Source organism: Xiphophorus couchianus, chromosome 19 (genome assembly GCF_001444195.1).
Source record: "Xiphophorus couchianus chromosome 19, X_couchianus-1.0, whole genome shotgun sequence".
In the NCBI taxonomy this organism is placed as follows: Eukaryota; Metazoa; Chordata; class Actinopteri; order Cyprinodontiformes; family Poeciliidae; genus Xiphophorus; species Xiphophorus couchianus.
Genome location: NC_040246.1, coordinates 14,605,760 through 14,628,031, shown reverse-complemented (window position 1 = coordinate 14,628,031; position 22,272 = coordinate 14,605,760). Strand labels below are relative to the sequence as shown.

Below are 22,272 nucleotides of genomic sequence, written 5' to 3'. Positions count from 1 at the left end.
CAGGTGAACTGTGGTTGACCCATACAGCAGTGAGGAATGAACAAATTGACCATGTCACACACTGTGATAAATGGAAGCCACAAATAACCAGGTAGCATAATATATAACTAAACTATAGACTATATAGCACATCAGGCACAAGCTATTGGCTTTTCTGCTTGGTGACAAGTGCATACAAGCCAATGAGCTGGCAGGTTAACAGCACATGCACTGCATCACTCTACCTTTTCCTTAAAGGACTGTTTTGAGTTAGAGGGATAGATAGAGACAGACAGAAAGAAGCAGTTAGGGGGAAAAAGGGATGAGATGGTGGTTAATAATGGAGGCATAAAGTCCTCCTCATATGGACATGCAGTGCAATGAAAAACATTTTATTTTCTTTCAAAGTGCTCAACCAAGCAGATGTATTGGAGCTGAGGAATGAAAATTAGTGTGTTTTTTTTTATAATAACCATGCACACGATATACACACACATAGAAGATTTATAGATTATATAATTTCAGAAGGCTCCATAGTCTATTCCTTACAAATGTGATTTAGATTTCTAAATCCTCTCAGATGTGTGTGTATTGTTGTAGGAGTGAACACCCCGATTCTGTGATATTCTTATAGCATTTTCATGTTAACATATGAGCACATGTATTGACAAAATAATGTTTTTTACATGGCAGAAAAGATGTTAACATGTGTCCTATTAATGTCCATGTTTATAGTGTGTTTGCTCTTTTTACATCTCATGGAAATAGTAAATTATTTAGATTTTTTTGCTAAAGCTCATCAATCTGCTGCATGTAAAGTCTAGAACGTGTAAATTTGAGTTCATCCCTGTAAAGAAATATGCCAGTAAATCAACATACCTTTGACATCTTTGTTTTATTGTCTCCGGTCAAGAAAGAAAGATTGTTGATTTCATTTTGAACCACAAAGTTTTGCTCTTCTCTTTTAAAGTTCTGGGGGCAAAAAAGAAATAATACATGTCACTCTATAAATTGTCATGTTTAGTCAAGTTACAACCAAAATTTTAAGAAATTACAATCCCAACATATTTTATTGAGATAATATGTGATGGACTGACACAAGTGATGAATAACTTTGCAGTGGGAGTCAGTACTGTAGAAGCACATTTTGCTGCAAGTACAGCTTAATCAAACAGGATGATGACTAATGTGTGAAGAGCATCTGTGAACATCATGTTTCAAATTTTGATTAGATTTAGGTCTGGACTATATAGACCATTCTAACATAAGGACCTCCATTGATCAAAACCATTCCAAAGCAGCTCTGGTTTTGTTTGAGGGCTTTTGTAAGTGAGGAGGGAAAACCTGTGCTTTTTTGTTGAAGCTTATGCAAACTAAATCAGGTTTTCATTCCCAGACGGTGTTGTATTTAGCTCTATCTATCTTCTATTTACTCTAATCAGCTTCCTTTTCTCCATCCCCACTAGGTCTGCCATACTGTACGGAACTATGGTTTTACAACAGACAACAGAAACCATTTCCAAACCATTACTAGTTTAGAGGATCAAAAATCTCACTTCAAAATTCATAAAATCAGCAAAGACCCTTTTAGGGCACATTTTAGGATTCTGGAGAGCTTGCTAATTTCTGTCACAAACTGGGCAAACAACTCAAACATCTTAAAATGCTGCATTGGATTTTATTCAAGGAAATAAGAATAAAGCTGACTGAATACAGATGTACATACTTGTCAGATTCTTATCGATAAAACAACTGTAAACGCTCTACTCATTTATATACTACTTATGTTTGTGTATCACATCAAATCCCAATGAATGGTTTTAGTGATATGGATACTTTGGTGTAAGTTAATAAGGAACCAAGGAATCATTTACATGAGACTTGCACCAGAGGATGAAAATCTCTGCAACCATTCTGAAGAGCTCATTGGAGTCTGAATCTGGTTCTTTCAGCCACCTAGACCTGTAATAAAAGAAAAGAAAAAAGTTGTAAACTTTGTTTGTTTTTTGTTTTTTTCGAATTGTGCAATAACATTTCAACTATAAAATAATAACTATCACTTGTTTAACCTGTTGTTGTCCACATAGCGGATGAGCATGGGGTAAAATGCATAGAGATCCCTGCAGAGCACAGCAAACTCATCCAAAATGAGCAGCTCGGCCTCCTGGGTGTCTCCTTTACTGTCGGCCTTCAGAAGCTCCTCTTCAGCCACCACTTTTACTGTCTTCTTCTTTAGTTTCTCCAGGGTGGGCAAGAAGTGGCTCTTGAGCAGGTCTGCGCGAGCCTTACTAATGATGGGTTGCACATAAACTAAACATTGAATATAAAAAGATCCAAATTTTAAGCCATGTGATTTATAATTCAGCAATGCAACGATTTAAAGACTGATTATGTCTGTTAGGTATATAAAATTCCATCAGTACCTGCAATTCTCTTCATCCAGGAGGCCTCGTCGATGCCTAAATTGTTGTTCAGGATCTTGAGGATGTTGCCGAGGATGAGGCTGAGGTGCTCCGAGGTGACAGTAGTGCAGTAAGTGCTTCCACCACTGGCAGCCTGGTTTTCAGGGCCCCTTTCCCACCAGTAGGACAAGTAGTTGCACAGCATGGGCAGCACCACCTCGATCACATGGGGCATTTCAGTGTAGCGCGCTCCAGACTCAGCCATGTCATTGATGTCTTTCATGAGCCCGTCAAGCCACGGTATCCCAGGACACATCTCCTCAACTGATTCTCGTATTCCCAGCACTAAAACATTGCGAGAGTTTTATTCACACATGGTTACAGAAGCTTTAGTAATACCAGGTTGTGCTGTTTTTACATGTGTCTGTTGGTAATGGGGGAAATTGTTCTAGAATAATGAAGGCTTGACTTTTATCATCAATTTGTAACTCACCTGCTCGATCTCTGGCACTCTTGGTATTAAAAACAGAGCAGGGGTTGTGCGTGTTGAGCTTTGGCTCCAGAAAGGCTACAGGCATGGCGCCAGCAAGAGTGGCCAGACACTGACCGAGAGCTGGCAGCTGCCTAAGAGATACAAAATTATTAAATGGCAGTGTGTTTTCTTTTTCTTCTAAGTTATTCTCTTCACTTAAAAAATCTACACTGAGGATACCTTTCCACATAGATGTTTTTCCCAGTTCCAAGAGCAAAGAGGCTGGTCAGGATTCGATAACAGGACACCTGCACATCATCCACTGAGAAAAAAAAAAATTACATTAAAGCTGCATGTAAATTTAAAAAGACTTTGGTACTTCTACTGCAGTGTTTTTGCAGTAGATGAATATGGAGGAACATGGCCGGACGATCAATTGACTGATCGATTGTTTCTATCTGTCTGCTAGTTATTTATGTATTTTTTGCGGCTTCTTTTAATAGCTCTATGTGTACTGTACTGTATTTTGTCTTGTGAATTGCGTACTGAGGTATTTTGTTTTTTGTACTTAATTATTGTGCTAATTTCTGCATATCTACACTGCCATGAATTGTGGTAATATTGGCTAATGTGCAGTGTCTTAATCAAAAAAATTAAATGAAGTTAAATTCAGTGATTTTCTGGCCAAATCTCTCAATTGATGGATGGAGATGGTTGTCAAAGTTTAGAAATTATCTTTATTACTTGGAACTAATATGAGCACGGTATTCTGCAGTATACTGGAACAAGTCTTGCATGTAAGATCTGTTCAATCAGGTGTTCAAGTGTTAAAAGATTTCACATCTGATAAAAGACTTTTTCAGCTTCAAAACAAAGTAAAAAAGAACCCACCACCTTTGATCATTCCCTCTTTGTCAGGACTTACAAAGCAGATCTACTCCAAAGTGGTGTTGAGTGATGTGCTCAAACAGAGCAGTTAGGATGGGAAGTAAAGCCACAGTTGTGTAGTTGATATTCTGTGACACGCCTTTCATCTGGGAGCGAGAGTGAGTGAACTTCCCCAGCTTCAGGTTCTCAAAGGTCTTCTCTAAGTCCTCCGCAGCGTTCTCAAAGAACGTCCTCAGCCCCACCCTGACCTGCTCCGAGCCTGACTTCATCACTGTCCTGTTAGATTTAACAAGAGCATTAAAAAATAACTCAAATCAATTGGTATGGAACCACTGGTGTGTACAGCACAGATACTACTTAATATGCATAAATGCAATTGCTACAACCTAACCGTCTGGAACAGTTTCACACATGATATAAAATTCCTGAGCATTAGCCCGTCTGTCCAAAAACTGTGCCATTAATTATTTATCCAGTGAACTGGGAGAAAATTTAAATTCAAGGTGAGTCAGCCATTTCTGAAGCTAGGGAAGAAACTTCACGAAACAGCACAACACATTAATATGATTAGTGTGTTCATTTTCAGCATTTCACAGTTCATAATGTAAGTAAATAAATTACCCATTGTTAGGCCTTGATGTGTCAGGGAACAAAGAAGGCAGAGATGAGAAATGCTTATGTGGGCATCATCTGTAGCTCTTCAGCATATACAAAACACCATAAAGCAATGTTGATTTAGCCTCATTATGTATGAGCTGCATTTACAAACAGTACCTTGTCCCTAAAGAGCATTATCAGCCTGAGGCAACAAGTGCTGCATAAAATGTATTCTACCTTATTTTAATGTCAATGGAAGTTCTTTGTTAATACCAGTATCTTCCAAAAGAATAAAGACTGTCTAAAGGAAAATACTGAAAAGAAAACCTATGCGCTGCAAAGGATCCAGGTCACATTAGATCCACTTAAAGAAAAGGTGTCAATGACTTTCAAAACGGTTCATGGTTACCTAAAATAATAGCCTTGAGCTTTTCTTTTTTTTTTAGGAGGGAAATTCTAAGCTGACAAGTTTCTTGTGTGCTTTGGGGTCTGCATAATTTGTACGCACCTGGTGTCGAGAGTGTGTGCCAGGATGTGCAGACAGCTGACCATGGTGGTGGAATCACTCCCTACAAAACAACACAAGGCCATTAGCATGGATACACAGTAGCTTTTTGACATGACTCATGAAAGAAAAAATTAAATGCACTTAGATATGAATAAGGAAAAATCAACAAAATAATTAACCTTTGCAAGAGATTTGGTTAATTCTGGGTCAATTTTATGTGCTAAAATTTCTTAAGCTAAAAATATTCAGCCTCACTGGAATGCACATTCTAACTCACAATTTGCATGCCAATGTCATTTTTCTTTCCTTTCTTTTGTTTTGCATTTGGTGATCTTAATTGGTTTTCTACTGTTGCTCTGTTTAATAAATGCAATTTAAACCTTGTATTTTGTTTGCCTTTTTTATGTAACGAATAACCCAAGTAATAGGGAAAGAATCCCTAATTAATTTTGCCAATAAATGCTATATTATTTTGTTTTATTCTGAAGACTAGTTGCTGCAAAAATAAACTAATGAATGATAATAAATTAATTTTGCATCCTGGATGTAGTCGGACAGCAATAAAAGTCCAAATGTGATTAAAGTGCTCAGGATGCTAAAAATCAAAGAGATGCTGTCATCGCAATAATTATCAATGATTTTGCTATTGCATAACTTTTTCCAATAATGCAGGCCTTAAACACATTTGCAAAAACATCACTGACTAATAAGTGTCAGCTTACCAAAAAGAGAAATCCTATGTCTGACAAGAGCTGCCAGTTTACAAAATAGGCTGTAGCATGAAGAGCAGAAATAGGGAGAAAAATATTCAGAAAATCACAGTGACTTACATAAATGAAGTGATTCAGATTTCAGGTAAAAAACATGTATCAAGGCACATGTTTTCTGTGCTGACAACATTTGTTGTCAGTAACCGTGTGAATTTCTACCTGGTGACCATTTCCTTCTCTTTGTTAGAGGCGTAACCACTGCTGCTTAGGTTCTTGTTGGGAGAGGAGAGGAAATACAAAGAGTGGTTCTTGAAGTATTGATCGATGACTGGGAGAAGAACCTGAAGACCACCAACAATGAATGTAAGACTAGACAGACACCATAGTAAAAATATAACAAAATAATCCACTTATAGATATGTGTATTTGTTAACTTTCCTTACTTTGGCAAAAAACTTGATTTCTTGTTCATGAGGGGACCTGTCTGTTTTTCCACTGGCTGCCATTGCCTCTGGATTGAGAAAATATGTTCTATTTTAGCCCGTTTACAAGAAATCGGCAAGTCTACTTTAAAGCTCTGGAACAGCATCATACCTAAGTGGGTGATAAAGTCCTGGGCTGAATCAACATACTTCAGCAGCTTCTTGAGGAATTTATAGGCAAACCTTTTTTCCATGGAAGAGGAATCCTGCTCCAAGTCCTTCAAACCTCTGCAACATAAGACCTTGTCTGTAAAATACCATTCTTAAACCACTATATTTACTTTTGATATCATTTAATAAAGCAGTCAATCAACCAGTGATGGTTATAAGGTGCTGCTAAGATCTTAACACAACCAGTGACATAGTCATGTTGACCTTGTAATGCTATAGCCATTAATTTGCAGGAAGCGAAAAAGGTCCAGGGCCTTTTCTCGATCACGGGCCTTTTCCTTGGCTGTCAGCGTGTCATAGGGCACCAGGAGAGGATGAGTTCCTCCGCCTGAAACGACAAATGGCCCTGTGTTGAGGTGTGATTTACTTCCTCACCACTCAATGTGTGAGGGCAAACAGAGTGGCTGAAATTAATTTGTCAGGAACACAGAGGCTCTCATGCATATGTACAGAAGTACATGAAAAAGACAACAATAACAACCAAAGATGGCTTTGTAATCCTCCCACAAGCAAACATAAACAATCTTTCTGTTTGGCTGATGTCTTTGTGCAGTTTGCATTCCTAATACACTTCATTAACTATGCACCTCTGCTTCCAAGGTCACTTTTCTTCTTCTTGGCCCAGATGTTGTGGTAATTCTCAGCCATTACTTCCACCATCCCCTTGGAGTGAAGACAAACAGAGACAAACTCAGTGAGGAACCCTTTTCCCGCCCACAGAACTCATTCATATTCAGGACAGACTGCTTTGATCTGATGTGCATTTGTAAGCTCCTTTGATTTAAAAAGGGAAAAAAATACAATAAAGCTGAGTTTCTCACCTGCAGTTCTCTGGACAAAGTCACAATACTTGTGTCTATTGGGCTGGGATTAAAGCCATTAGCCTGGAAACACATATAGATTTAGATTGAGACAATGTCAGCTTTCAGCAACAAATAAACATTCTGATGAAACAAGATTTCTCCCTTAAAAGGATTTCATAAAGGAGCACTTATTGTTTTAAGAGCTTCTGTGGAAAGAGATTAAGACAGCATGAGTGATCTGCATAAATCCTTACAAAGTAGCAATGCTGTAAAAATAGGAGCATTTGACAATGCTAAAAACTTAAGCTCATATTTTCAAAACTCAAGATAATATTAATTACTATTGGACAAATAGTAGAAAGTGCACAATTGAAGGGTTGTGAAAGATTTCTTGTCACAATTTTTACTGATTCTCTGTGTTCTGTTTCAAACAGAAAGAGTAGCACTTATTTTTGAAAGTATGTTTAGGACCTTGGTAAAGTATTCATACCTTTCAGACTCTTTTCACATTTTATTATGTATTTTATTGGGTATTGGCTTATTCTTCTTTCCAAAATAGCTTAAATTCAGTCAGACTGGAAAACATCTATGAACATGAATGTTCACGTTTCACCACAGATTCCCATCTAATTTTAAATATAAACTTTAATTGGGCCATCTGACATACAAATAAGATTTGAACCAGTCATTGCATCTCCAGCTGCTTGTTCATCATCACTGCTCAGCTGAAAGGTTGAACAATGTTGTTCAACCTTTCATTGAGGTTGATTTGAGATTTGAGAAAAGTCTCAAATCTTTTCCATCCCCTAAATGTTTTTTCCCCAGGATTGCTCTAACCAGCATATCTGATCGGAAGATATCTCTGAAAAATTCTGCGTCAACAACAAAATTTTGTCTTGCTATGGTAACAGAGAAACACAGACTCAATAGTGAAAAAGCAAAATTGTATTTGTGTGACAAAAAATGAACAAACTGTACCTGAGAAGCTTGAGATATTTTCCTCATTTTCTCATTTTCCCTCTGCAGAGACATGCTCTCTCCATCCTTTGTCCTGTCGATGCTCCAGCCCATGGCAAGCATGCTTTTAATCGAGTCCCTAATGGGCAACCTGTAAATCTCCTTCTCCTGCAACACAATAATAAAAAATAAAAATAGCATGTAAGCAAACATTGATATTTACATTGATATTCTAAGCACATGTTTTTACCTTTTCTGTCAGCGCTTTGTAGATCCTTAACTGAGGGTGAGTTTTAGCTTTCTCATCCACACAGTCCCCATATTTCCACCCCAGCAGCACCTGAGATACAAGCAGAAACAAAAGTTGAAGAAGTGATATTCACTGATCCTGCTGTTTAGTAAATAAGGTGACGTACACCACAGATGACGTTCAGTAAATAAGGTGACGTAAGGTAACATAACACAAATTCAAGAGTTACAATGTTTTCAGAACTTGCTATTGTATGTTTTACTTAAATTTTCAACAAATGTTACAATGCAGTCTGAGCAGTCACTAAAAGAAGGATGAGAAGCTTTGCCAGAAATAATTATAGTTTTCTGCCCATCTTTTATTTTGATCTTATTAATTTCTCAAAACATTTATCGTGTTTTGATTGGAATTCTCTTCAATTTAACAACCTACACCTCCCACACTTCACTAGCAATCCAAGAATTATGTTTAACATTACCTTCTCTGCAGACCATTTCTCATGGCAATGCTCAGCATATTTGTTGGTCAAATGTTCAAGTTTTTCTGGTAACACAATGCTAGAAAAAAAGAGGACAACAATTACTCTGAAAGCGTGAGCTGACACATGTTAGCAAAGTCATTAACATGTCATTACTCAATATGTCAGAATGATGCTGCTTTTCTAATTGATTTTAGAGTCTATAATGGCTTACTTAGCGGTATTGATGGGTTTGGGGTCAAAGTTTCCCTGAGCATCCACAGAAACAGGCTTTTCAATCGCCGTGCTAATGGAGGCATCCACATAGTCTGGTGGCAAAGCTCCAGCTATAGCACTGAGACACGGCATAGCCATCTTAAATAACTCTGGGTCATACTTCTGTAATGGGAAAGAAAAAGGCATAATTTATCAAATAAATTCTGTTATACAACATTTCACAGAGAAGGAACTGTCCTCAACAAATCAAGTAATGTGTTTTACATTTAATTTAAACCGGATGGGTCAGAGGAAGAGACATTAATGAAGAATTATTCTAAAGCCTGAAGAACCAGCACACTTAAGGACTTGGATCAATGATGGGCTGTCCAGATATTGATGTTCTCTGCCCAACTCTTTGCACAGCCTGTTTCCGTGATGGGGCATTTAGTGAGATGTGCTGAGTCTGGTGATCTGCAATGCTAACACGTCGAAAGCATTTCCTTGCATACACACAAATTAATAAAAGACTGATGAGTTCTGTTTTTTCTTGAATTGTTTTTTAGATCTACTTATAGAAACAAATTTATTGGCCAATAACAGATAAACCCCAGAAAGAGAAAATGGTACAAGTAAAAGCCGGTCAAAAGTTAAGTATAAATTTTATAGAGAAAAACACATAAAATTTATGCTTTCCAAAAATTGTGGAAAGCATGTTGTTTCCTAGATAGATAGATAGATAGATAGATAGATAGATAGATAGATAGATAGATAGATAGATAGATAGATAGATAAAACAAGTGTTTACATCAGGAAATAAAACAATTGCATGCTAAAAATGATATGAGGAACATTTGTTTAAATATATACTACAATATATTAATTTCAAATGTGTAATCTGTGTTAAAATGTTTCCACACTGATCTTGATGTTGTAATATGAGCATTTGTGAATGTAGCTGGTTGAATCATACTTGTATTGTACAGTAAGTGCACATTGTGTGGTCGGTATGACTAGAAAACTGCTATACTAGCTAGGTCTACGCACCATTTTTTGTGTAACTCCATGAGTTTCAAATTGGCACTATTTATGTCTCTAGGAGATTTACATAGAAATTTACATTTCACATAGTATATCATTCAAAACCAAAATCACATGTGAGCACATATTCTTACATGTGATTTTGCACGTACAGTATAACGAAACAAATTTCTGAAAAAAATGCCACAAAAGAGCACCTTACCCTCTGGGAAAGAGAATCAAACACTCCCCAGAAGATCCTCTTGGTGAGCAGAAGTTCATCTTCAGATGCTGTGCCGAAGCTGCCCCATCCTGAGGGGAGGCAGTAATACTTCCAGTTCTGCTCATAGTGGTTGGTTAGAAGCTGGAGGCAATGAATATGAAGAGGAACACTTACTGTAATATATAAGTGTGTTATGGACATGTAAGTAAGATTAAGCGTTTATATAAATTTAAAGACCAGTTGTTAACCATTGCATTCTTTCCAAAGAAACACTTTATAGCCAAAAGGTACGTAACCATAAAATCCAACACCTACTTTATTATTTTTAAATCATAAATGGCAGGTTTTTATAAATGTGTTACCACTTTTCCCATGTCTCAGATTCAAAGTGGGGGAAAAAAGTAGGCCGGGTGAAAAAAGTACACCCCAGTTCAAGCCACACTGGGGTGAATAAGGTTTTAGTATTTCCCTACAAAGCTAACAATCCAATACATCCAAGGAACAAAGTGTGAGCATACAAAAACCACACAGAAATAAAAGAGGTTAGAGAGGAAAAATAGGGAAGAGGGAAAAGTAAAATGGAAAAATTCAAGACACTTTATTTAAGATACAAGAGGTTAAGTATTGCTAACCCTTAGAGGCATCTTGCAGTATTCAGTCAGCAAGGGCACGTCAAAGACGAGACGGTGCAGGAGCTGCTGGAGCATGGAGGGGCGGAGGTGTCTGCACAGTGAGGTTAGACAGAGATAATACTTTTGCCCTGGGCATATTGAAACTCCGGTCAAACTCATCACACCGACATAAAAGAATAAATAAGTAAACTGAGCTGAGAGTTATAATATAATTTCCCTTGACCGCCACTGAAAAAATGCAGTTCATATGAATAGTTTAATACAGGCAGGAGAAACTTTGAATCTATTTTTGTGTTTCTTACTTGCAAATAGACAGTAAACACTCTTCAATGGCATCCCTCTGTGCCTTGGTCAGCGAGCGGCCCTTGGATAGCCGGTAGATAGTGTGCAGGGTGGAGTCGATAAGACTGGCATAGTGCTCTGTGCCAGCAAAGAGAGGTGCACACCGCGTAAGAAGAGGCAGCATGGCTGAGCCAATGTAGCGATTCATAGCCAGGGCAGTCTCGGTGGTACAGAGTCCCTCCTGGTGAGAGAAAATATTAATATACATTTATGTATAGATTTAAAAACAGAATCATTCAGGTATGAGCTATATATGAAAAAAGCCTTATGAGGCGCTGATACTATTCCTCTCCAGAGATTATTGGTCCTGCTCATGTTATCATGGCTGTTTATTTCTTTGTGCTGTCAACTCAAATTACCGTATCCAGAGTGGTAGCCGTCCTTAGGTCAGGTAGGAAGCCGACTTCAAGCAGATGAAGCAGAAAGCTTTGGTCTTCAATACCATACACCCTGTCTAAAAACAGCACCATCGGGGCTTTGTGGTCTGGACAGAAGCTAGCTGACATGTCAGGCTCAGTCATTGATCCATCTGAGAAGAATCAAAACAGACAGAAAAAGGCAGCACAACATTTAAACAGCTTAGTTCACTCATAAATAAACTGATAAAACTGACCAAGAAAACATATACAGTACATAAAAGCAAGTCGTTTCTGATTAGAAAATCCATGTTTCTTTATTATGCTGGAAGTTCTTTTGGTGCCAGGCCCTCACTTGCTGTATTCCTTGTTTAGCTGCTGATAAAACGGGTGAGCCAGTGCACACAGCAGCAAATGTAATGTCCAATCTTGTCATGCTTATTCAGATCAATCAATGGAGCAAGACAGCTTGCCATAGGAATCATCTGGCTTACTCTGAGTCATGAGAGAGTACCATAAACTATTGGGCTACTAAAAAGATATGAAATTAAATCCATAACTTTATGCTTTGCTTGAAATGTAAACAGCTTTGTAACCCATTTTGTGTGTTGAGATTTCTGATATACATGCATGTAACTATAAAATATAAATCTCCAACATAAAAATACATGTTTATGTTATATATCAATAAAACTATATATTCAAGGGAAATATGCTAACAGGTACCTTTGTTGATAATGGGCGTTTTGAGGGGAATGCTGATAATTCCTACAAGGTCTTCGGTGGGCACTAGAGAACGTAATATTGCTCGAATGCGCAGAGCTTCACCTTTTCCTTTGTTGATGAGCTAAAGGAAGCAAATCCAGGAATATTAAGAGTCATAAAACATCAAGAATATACAGCTAGATGACACCACTTTGATAGCAACCATAATACAATAAATTTGATCCGTTTTTGTCATTTTAAGTTTTCAATCTCTCATGCAACATGCTGGTTTCAAAAAACACAAGCACTCTTTTGAAAATTGTCTGGTATGTATAGTTTTGAAAGAGAAATCAGAAACATCCAAAATCAGCATCAAAAGGTCAGAGCTTCACAATGCTGATTGTAAATCTCTGGTAAATCAGAGATTTACGATTTCAGATTTACTAGAGATTGTAAATCAGCAACAAATCTCAGATTAGAACTTCTCTAATCAATGTTCAGCAGAAGCACTAAAAATGTCACAAAATTAAAAAAATACATACATGCATCTCAGGGGCACAGCGCCCCAAAAGGTCAATGAGGGCAGAGTAGAATGACATGATGGCATTGCCCATGTGGACCACCTCCTCTTCATCATCAGCATCAGCTGACCTGTCAGAGAAAAATAAATAAAAGAAGATGAAAAACATTTTTAAAAGGCCCTACACAATAGCTCATGCATCAAAGAAGGAGCATCTGATCGTCATTTTTTAAAATCATTGGCATACAAATCAGAGCTGACTCGATGCACAGAGCCTGGCAGGTCCAAAGCGGGAGTCTCAGAGATCTTAATAGCCTCCTTCATCGCAGCCAGTAGGCCGTTTCCTCCCTCTCCTCTCAATGCAGGGCCAAAACACTCTGGACGTCGGATGAGCAGTTTCACCACAACGCTCGAGTTCTCCTCCACGCTCTCTCCTTGAACACAAACAGAAACCCCTACGAGCTTGTACATTCAAGACCATACAGAAAGCTTGCTCTTCCTGAATACGTATTCATCATTTGTTTTAACATAGGTGGGTAAATGAAGTTGTTTGAAGATTTTGATGCTTTCATAGGGGTAAGGAAAGGTATAAACATTGACATATTGAATGAAAAAGAAATGTGTTGGTGAAAGCAGAAATACCATTGACGAAGACCGCAAAACGCAAGAAGGAGAGATAACGCTCTCCTTCTATGGGGTTCCAGCCAATGTCTGGGTACCCCTTAGCCAGAAGCATTGGACAGCTCTGTAGACCACATCCAGCCAGGTATGTAACCACCTACAGATAAATAATGTTGTTTTCATTATGTAATGACAAATATAAGGCAAATTTATTTATTTGATATGTATTAATCCATAATCTTAATTTGTCTTGGAATCAGACAAACCGACTTTTACTGAGTGACAAGAAACTACAAGTTCTACCTTGTCCAGATCAGGTTCCTCCAGTGCTAGAGCTAAGCCGTTATTATCCATCACAGAGGATGCAGCTACATCTAGAGGTGTAGATCCTCTCATCGCTGGTGAAGCTAAAATGCCAAGGAGACATAAATGCTAAATGCACAGATGCTGGTTACTGTTCCATTTTAATGCAAGTTCCCACTGATGTGCATGGCAACATAATCTCAACAAACAGCAGAGTGTGCTATTTCCCCTTTATACTTTTTAGTCATTTAATATCCAGTAGGCCTGGTTGGTAGAAGTACCAATGGTGGTATATGGATTGCCTTTAAACATATTAAGAAGAAATGCTGACATCAATCAATTATAAAGTAAACACAAACTTCATGTAGAGCTTTTCAGTGCAAAGAGCTAAAAAAAAAACAGACAGGACACAAAAAAACACACCACAGACATAAAGAAAAATAATAAAATAAATTAAAACATTGCCATTTTCCTCACATTGTGCATTGTATAAATCAAGATGAGTGTGATAACAGAACTGACCGAGGTTTTACTATCTATTACTAACTAAAGAAAGCTGCTCCACAAAAGAAAGCTGATCTGAATATTAAATTGAAATTCAAATCCTTAATAAGATTCTTCTACCAGACATATCAGAGAACCAAAATGGCAAAGAGGGATATATGACATAGTACAAAGTTAATAAAATCATTTGTTTTGTTTTCAGTGAAGCTCAGGAAATAAGAACCATCTGTGTGACATCAAAAAGCTTTGGTGGGGGCTTTAAGGTAAATTGATTATTTGGCTTTAGAGGCAAGCACATATGGTAGTCATCTGCATAGAAGTTGATTGATCTGATGTTTGCAGAATACCGTAAAAGAAAAAGAAAGCAAGTACAGCAAAAAATTAATTAACCTTGCTGGATTTATTTTTTTTTTTCAATGTAAAAAAGGAAATCCTAAACAGTACTGTTTTAATACTTTGCAAATATTTCAAACTGTGAAACTATCAAAATGCAATTGTTTTTTATCTAAAAGGTATGAGAACTATAGAAATATAAAGTTATTTTTCCGAGACACTTTAGATTTACTTCCAACCAGTCCATGCCTTTTACAAGCTGTAAAACCACATGGTAACTGAGTTTATCCAATGCAGAGTGGGGCTACTAAATAAAGATGTACTTACCAAGACCCACACTACTGTTTTCTAGCAGGTAACTGAGGTGGTCAAACATGGCCTTCTGGTTCTGTCGGCTGATCCGGCAAAAATAGCACAGGAAGCGACAGCAACTGGCTACCATTTTAGGAAAAGCAATTTCCTGTAAGGTGGCATTAAACAAACAACATGATTATGTTCTTTCATCTTTTCATCTTGAAATATTTTTTCACAACATTATTAACTGTAAACTGATATGGATTAGTACAATTTCAGAAAAGGATGATTTAAAGACTGCATTAATCTGGGTACAACTGGTTTCTAACTTTATATACTCCTGCATGTTTTCAGTCCTTGTTGATATGTAAAAGGTGTAACACATTCACACATTGCCAGTCACTCAGTCACTTTCTGTTGTTCCTGTCTTTCTGCCAAGATGCTGTCAGAACGACGCCAGCAAGCACAATTCAAACATAACCATAATTCACACACAAAGCGTTTCAAGCAAAGCTGGAAAATGCACAAACTTCATGAGGATAAGGGTAACATTGTTATTAGTTTTGACTCCAGTGAGTGCCTCTCTGATTGACTGATACCTAATGATAAATAATAATCAGTGTAGATGCAGATGTTTTTGAACCTGAGACTTGTCTCCTCCCAGCACATTCACCATGACCTCCATTACAGTCTCGTGCATGCCCAGTATTCTCATCAGGTTTGGGTGCTGGTAAAAAACTTTGTTGTTCATGATATCACTGCAAAGTAAAATAAGAGACTTGTAACTAGACGTGGGTAAAAAGTACCCACAACCAAATGTTAGTGACACAAGTAATCATAATTAAACAGCCACTTGGTGTTGGTCAATCAACAAGTTACATTGAAATATGATGATGAAAAAGGTTACAAAAACTAATAGAGTTCACAGTGGATTGTTACTCTTGCAAGGTACCATGTCTTTTAGAAGAAAAAAAACTTGAGAGAATTAGTTAACAGGTCCAGCAACCTACCTGAGTCCATCAATCATGAGCTTCTCCTCCTCTTTCCCCATGCGAACAGACAGTAGAGACCTGATTTGACCGAGGGAGGCAAGTAGGTGGATGGTGTCCTGAACGGAGGCAGCACTGATGGTGTAGGTCTTCCTCATTGCCCGGAGAAGCTCCCCAATGCTGTCATACTGCCTTCTCAGAAGGCTAAACATCTTGCGAACGAGTTTGGGGTCTTGGATGTGACACTCCTGGGCCCAGCTCACCATCGTCTGAGAGATGAGCTCCTTCAGATTAGCTAAAGAAGAAGTCCTGGTAAGATCACGGTGTCATTTTAACAAAAGAACAATATTGTCAACCATTCAAATTTATGCTAAAGGAGCATTTGATATAACTTAATTGTCACACAACCAATCCTAATTCTTGACAGTGAATGGGTCTGTCAAGATTTACCATGGTTTTAATAAGTTATGGTCTCAAACGTGTTCAAATTTAGTGTTACAGTTTGTGGATTTAGTGAGATAGCAAAAGTATGTGATAAAATTTACTCCAGCTCAATGAAGAGTAAATCACCCCTGATTTCTTCCATCTGCTGCTCTTACACTTCTTCTGTGCTTACAAGTAAAAAAATAACATTTTGTTTTTAAAATGTGTACTTTTATCACAGGTTAGGTAAACAACTATGGAAGCAGCACTCACTACACTTGATAAGGCAAAAAGTGTTTTTAAATTACACTTAACAAGCTATAAGCGGTTGGCTACCTGACATATTCATTCAATATGTCAATGATAATCGGACTAATTAACCAAATAAAATCAATTTGTTGGGATTCTGTTTATTCTATAAAAAGCAGAAAGGCAAAGTCATGTAATATTCTGCTAAACGAGCACCTCAAAACTACAGTTACTTTTAGCAACTTTGTTGTATATTTTTGATTATACAAAAATTAAAAATATTAGATTTTTGATTTTTATACAATATATATTATACAATATATATTGTATATTGAAATATACAATATATATTTTTGTATATTTTTGATTATACAAAAATATACAAGGTCTGTGCAGAAAGAGAAAACCACAACAAATAAATGTTATAGAAAATACTTTTATTATTTAGAGCATAGCATCAATTAAAGAATGACAAAGTGCTTTGCAATTCTACTACATGATATACCAAAGAAAGTATTTGGGGAGCACTATGAGTTAAGTTTGTAATTGTTGCTTTTATTTAACTTTTATAAAAAATAAAATAGTTATTTTTGGCTAACATTTTTTACTAGGTACTGTATCATAGTGCTGGACAATGAACAATTTCAATAATTTATTTACAAACAGAAAATGTCAAAAAGAATCATTATGTAGGTTTCAAAATTCAACAAGGTAGACAACACCTGATTGTCTACCTTAATGTATTGCCTACCTTAATGTATTCTCTACCTTAAGGTAGACAACACCCAATGCTGGTTCACCTTTAAGATTTTTACAAGATAAAGAAGAAATCACAAAGAGCAGTGTGAAGTTGATTTGCATAATCGCAAACATTATTTACACTTTTAAACAGAGCTGCAAATGGAATTTCTACATCAATATTATTGCAAGTTGAAAATTGTTATTATTAATCCATAGCATCATTCAATTTGTTTCAAACCTAACATTATTTTAAGCACTAGGCTTTTAACTTGATGTGAGCAATGGAACTGGTATTTCCATGATTTTTTTTGTCCATATTGCACAGCTCCATGATATCATAAGTTTTTACTCAAGAAAAACCAGAAGTGACAACATATCCTCACAGCCAGTTTGCTTCACATCAACAGACATTCATGTCACACTATAAACCACACACATACACACACTATTCATTTGTTTCAGTGACAAATGTAGCCCTCCAACATTTCCCCTCATGTGGCTTGTCAAGAGTTTCACTTACGGCAAAACTAGCACATAGCTAAGGCAAGGAATCATGTCTAACCATTAAATGTTTTTGCTGGTCGGGTCATTCATCAAAGAAAAAAATAAGTTCTGTCTTCCTTTTACTTATTTCTATGAAATAATACCGACGATAGTGGTGTTTGTATCTTCAGGGTATCTATGACTACAGTTGATTTAACAGGAAGGAGAATTTGTGGCTGGAGTCTCAATGGGTAATTCATCATAAACACTGTTTGCTTGTCTACCTGTCTTCTCCAAAACTTTTGAAAATATATGTGCTTTTTCATCCGTAACTACAGACACAATTAACGCACACTCTTTGTTAGCCATGTACAGAGCAATTGATTGGTGACTAGAAACAACTGGTAACTGAGTTGGTTGCCACTTCAAAAGTAGAAATTGCAAATTGATCACAAAATTCTGATCAATGCGTCTCTTTTCAGTATCTAGAAACAGCATGCATACCTTAAAACAACTCAACAGCTTTTAAATGGATTGTACCCTAATGTTTGATGTTTTTTTGGTGGGGTTGGGGGAGTTATGTTTTTTTATACAGGTCTTGCTTAATTGAATCCCAGTTTCAGAAGCCATTAACTTATCATTTCAGAACCTTAATTTATCCTTGGTGGTTATTCCCAGATGTATTTGCTTAAAAGCAGATAAAGTGGAACCATTATGCAAATGCCTGTCTTTTGACTCCCTGTGCATTGCGGGGTACTAATCTGGTGGATCATGACTGTTTTTCCACCATTTCCTCCTATTTTGTCGCACATGCAATGTACAAGAGCTGAACATTTAGGGGCAGGCTGAATGAGCACCATACATAATGACAGCACCTTATTGTCCAGTTAATAGTATTATAAATTCATGCCATCACTTCTCTGATTGTGCGCTGCTGCATCAGCACACAAACACCTTTGTCAAACAGTAGACACATCTGTGCCTGGAAAAGATTCCATTCATATAACTTTGACACCAGCTAGAGGGTTCTGAGTCTACGTATATGCCAGTGTATAAAGTAGCTTACATTAAAATCATTTTGTTTCAAAACTTTTAAGCTCCTTGAAGGCTGAACATTCTTAATGTGAGTCCAGAATGAAATACTGACACCTGAATGCTATTCAAACTTAGGTCAATTGTGAATCCTGATCTGTGCACTACAGACATAACAGGAACAAAATGGTTACATTATTTTTAAAAGTAAAATATTTTCAGTAGAATCTGTGTCACTCTTTAGTCTCTCTCCTGTTTAATTGATGAATTTGATGCTCCTGATCAAATTGGTTTTCTGATGTTTCTGCCCTAAAACAAAACCAAAAAGACCTACTAAGTGATGAATTGTAGTCAATCCTTTGCCTAGTCTTTTTAAAATATCCTTAAGTCATTCAGATCTGTAAAGATCAAATCTCAAGTCTTGCTACAAGCTATGAAATGGATTTAGACTTTAACTGGACAGTTCTACATGTCTGCCTGTATTTAGCTGCATCTATTTTTTAATCAACTCTTACAACTCTAACTTTCTGATCTCTGCTGATGAAACGAATTCCTACTACCTCCACTATATGTAATGGAAAGTTTGTGTTCAAGGTGATCTGCAATCTGCAGTGTTCTTCTTGCCACTTTGTGTTGGTTTGTCACATACACCCCTTTTCCCCCTCCCAAAGGCACTGTAGCTAAAATAGTGAAACGCACTAAAATAGGTTGGATGACATCAGGAGCACTCTGATCTTGCTTTTTACTGCAACAGCATTTATACTTGCTCTGAAATTCTTTTTGAAACAGAAAGGTCAATACAACTTGTTTCACATTTATCTTTCTGGTAATGCAATGCTTGAGAGCCTGTATGCTTTCCATGAATGTACATCTTGGAGTTTATTCACATTAATGGTTTGGTAATATTGACATTTTTTTCCTTTTTTTTCATATTTCTCCTCTCCCAGAGCTGACAGATGGTGCTCTTCAGTTTGGATTCTTTCCTCCATCAGACCGTGTATTTCCATAATGAAATTGAAATAAAATTGAAATGGCTTCTACATGGTAACTCAGTTCAGACGACAGCCAAAGACATACATGTAGGGAAGAGAGGAGCAAATAAAGAAAACCTTCCCTTCCTCTGTGTCAAGAGAAAAGTAGAGGGGATGTGTAAACAGAAGAAATACGTATGTCCAGGAGTAAAAGGAACACAAATGAATCAAACTAAAAAAATGTTAACGAAAAGCATGTTTCTGTTTTTCAAAATAGCTCATTTTTAAATGCTGGACATTTATAGATTTAACTGGTTCTTGTCTATTTCTAGTTCAACTGCTGTATTTCCTATGATGTTTTCCAGTGGCCAAATAAATGAAATTTAGTCCATGCCACTGTGAATCTACTCTCTACATTTAACAAGCAGTTCAGGACTAGGAATTATTACAGTCATAGGAAAAACGCAATGATTTACTCACATGGTGCAGCTTGTTTCTTCTCTGTTGGTTCTTGAACTTTATGGGACTGACTCTTAATCTTGTTCACCAGCATAAGGAGGCGGCCTTTAATAGATGTATCCCGTTCGTCTTCATCTTCCTCCATTGGAATTCCTAAAAAGCACAAGAAAGCAAACACTATCCATTTAGTATTGCAACTAAATTTCTGCATAGCTTGTTTTGAGCAGGTTAAAACAAATATTCTGTTTGATCTAAAGAACAACAAGTACACCACCTCTGTCCTAAATTCTTGGCAATATTAAGTCATATTTTATTGTTTTCTAAATAAGACATGGAGGTGGGGTACCAGAACAGCATGGGGTCCTGCGGCACAGCTGGGACTACTGTTTGCTCAGCAGTAGAAGGATTTGGTAGATCAATTATTTAAGAAAAAGCTCCAGATGTCAGAACATTCGTATAAAACACTGAACTATAAATCTTCTGTTGAGAGAGCTTGTGTTTTATCAACTTTTTACAATATCATTTGTGAAAATACAGCACACTTTTTAATTGCATTAAGATTTATTCCATATTTAGTTATTTACATTCTAAACATGTTCTTAGGAAAAACTAAGAAAAAACTCATCACAAAATATCATTTCACAGTGACATATCTTGCTTAATAAAAACAAAAACTGCAATAATCTGGCAGCATGCATGGCAACGCCTTAGTATAAATATTTTGTTTTATGCTCCATTTGATCCAATTTCAACATTTATTCTTCCTGGGTACACACCTAAACTCCATTGCTGTCAATCGGAATGACGTTAAAATAAACTAAAGGTGTCCTGACATTTGGAACTGCTCCTCAAAACATAGGTTTAGCTAAAGGTGGCAAGTAACTGTCAGACAGTTTTATGCTAAAAAGGAAATTCGTCAACAAAGGTGTCTTGTCATCAACTAACAAGTCATCAAACCAATACCAGCAATTCATGTTGTGGTGAATTGATGAACTAGTTAAAAAAAAACTAAATCCTGTTTTATGAGTTGAAGATGCTTTGAAAAAATAATTAGTGTAAGAGTAGTAATAGTATCTACTTTTTGTAGATAATATTAGATAAGGCCCTGAAGTGTGTGGCTGCAATGTGACAAAATGTGTAAAACTGCAACAGATGTGAATGCTATTACAAGGTCTTGTGTCTGTTACACAATTTTATTTTCAATAATATAACAGAAAGAGACAATTGTGTGATTGCAATTCCTACTTATTTTTCAATAAGTAAGAATTGCTTTCTTGTGTTGCTATATGTTTATCTATAGCAACAGTTTATGCTGCATTTGTGAATCACCTGTAACAAATTCTAAAATTGACTAGTGCAATATAAGTTCATTAAAAAACTTGTATACAGTAAGCACATAGAAGAAGCTCGTAAAGTTTTTCCTACATCTGCATCTTACCACAGTGGAGCTGCAGCTGGTTGTGGAAGTCGTACAGCTCCTCCTGTATTTCTGAAGGACAAGGACAGTCATCTCCCATACTGAAGGTCAGCAGCATGTTGATCTGAAATGGGAGAAAATATGAAATCAGACAAGTGTATCCACTCTACAAAATATGCATTTGAGTATCATTTGAAACTGTCCTTTTCTATTAAAGGTTTATGTATTTAACTGATGACTCATTTTGCCTTTCATTTCATGTCATCTCAATATGATACATCAATGTCAGATTTACAAAAAAGGCAAAAAAAAAAAAAAACTGTGTTAGTGAATAAATGTCTCTGCAGCAGCAGGCAAAAGGGTGATGCAAGACATTCAACTATAAGAGAAATGGGGTACTTTGTCTCCAGCTGTGACTTTTAAGAGACACTGAGCTGAATGTGTGTGCGGTTCTTTGGCTGAGAGCAGCTTCTCAGCGGTGCACGGGATGAATTTGCCTTTAAGCTTTATTGAAGATATAGAACAGTTTCAGAAATATTTGGGACGAGGAGCAGCTCTCACTCTCTTGAGGCCAAAAGGCAAAATTGGAAGACTAATGATTCAAACCCCTGTAGATTAATGGCTGGATGGGAAATTATCCATTCATATAAATGAATCATAGGCACTATGCAACACTGTCCCAATTTGTTTATCTAGTCACATACACAGCTGGAGACAGGGTGCCTACAAGGCTTTTTTGTGGCAACATATTGTAACCTCAAAA

General features: G+C 36.8%; 1 protein-coding gene across 9 annotated transcripts in view; it reads right to left on the bottom strand.

The window, feature by feature from the left end:
* The window catches only part of LOC114134298 (ryanodine receptor 3), a 107,456-nt gene that overhangs the window by 22,803 nt on the left and 62,381 nt on the right, over positions 1 to 22,272 (bottom strand). For 6 of the 9 annotated variants that reach the window (XM_028000798.1, XM_028000804.1, XM_028000800.1 and 3 more), the window contains 34 exons: positions 21,531 to 21,633; positions 20,114 to 20,245; positions 15,756 to 16,029; positions 15,389 to 15,503; positions 14,779 to 14,911; positions 13,615 to 13,718; positions 13,333 to 13,468; positions 12,938 to 13,124; positions 12,713 to 12,821; positions 12,192 to 12,312; positions 11,469 to 11,638; positions 11,070 to 11,290; positions 10,768 to 10,858; positions 10,136 to 10,276; positions 8,912 to 9,075; positions 8,698 to 8,776; positions 8,220 to 8,309; positions 7,991 to 8,137; positions 7,031 to 7,093; positions 6,797 to 6,872; positions 6,414 to 6,537; positions 6,151 to 6,266; positions 6,000 to 6,067; positions 5,776 to 5,897; positions 5,569 to 5,618; positions 4,847 to 4,907; positions 3,779 to 4,017; positions 3,094 to 3,175; positions 2,875 to 3,005; positions 2,403 to 2,726; positions 2,049 to 2,289; positions 1,854 to 1,941; positions 859 to 951; positions 225 to 239 (listed from right to left, as the gene is read on the bottom strand). In XM_028000798.1, the coding sequence (XP_027856599.1) occupies positions 225 to 239; positions 859 to 951; positions 1,854 to 1,941; positions 2,049 to 2,289; positions 2,403 to 2,726; positions 2,875 to 3,005; positions 3,094 to 3,175; positions 3,779 to 4,017; positions 4,847 to 4,907; positions 5,569 to 5,618; positions 5,776 to 5,897; positions 6,000 to 6,067; positions 6,151 to 6,266; positions 6,414 to 6,537; positions 6,797 to 6,872; positions 7,031 to 7,093; positions 7,991 to 8,137; positions 8,220 to 8,309; positions 8,698 to 8,776; positions 8,912 to 9,075; positions 10,136 to 10,276; positions 10,768 to 10,858; positions 11,070 to 11,290; positions 11,469 to 11,638; positions 12,192 to 12,312; positions 12,713 to 12,821; positions 12,938 to 13,124; positions 13,333 to 13,468; positions 13,615 to 13,718; positions 14,779 to 14,911; positions 15,389 to 15,503; positions 15,756 to 16,029; positions 20,114 to 20,245; positions 21,531 to 21,633 (4,410 nt within the window). The remainder of the gene's footprint in view (positions 1 to 224; positions 240 to 858; positions 952 to 1,853; positions 1,942 to 2,048; positions 2,290 to 2,402; positions 2,727 to 2,874; positions 3,006 to 3,093; positions 3,176 to 3,778; positions 4,018 to 4,846; positions 4,908 to 5,568; positions 5,619 to 5,775; positions 5,898 to 5,999; positions 6,068 to 6,150; positions 6,267 to 6,413; positions 6,538 to 6,796; positions 6,873 to 7,030; positions 7,094 to 7,990; positions 8,138 to 8,219; positions 8,310 to 8,697; positions 8,777 to 8,911; positions 9,076 to 10,135; positions 10,277 to 10,767; positions 10,859 to 11,069; positions 11,291 to 11,468; positions 11,639 to 12,191; positions 12,313 to 12,712; positions 12,822 to 12,937; positions 13,125 to 13,332; positions 13,469 to 13,614; positions 13,719 to 14,778; positions 14,912 to 15,388; positions 15,504 to 15,755; positions 16,030 to 20,113; positions 20,246 to 21,530; positions 21,634 to 22,272) is intronic. The other 3 variants (XM_028000802.1, XM_028000806.1, XM_028000805.1) reach the window with 1 other exon arrangement.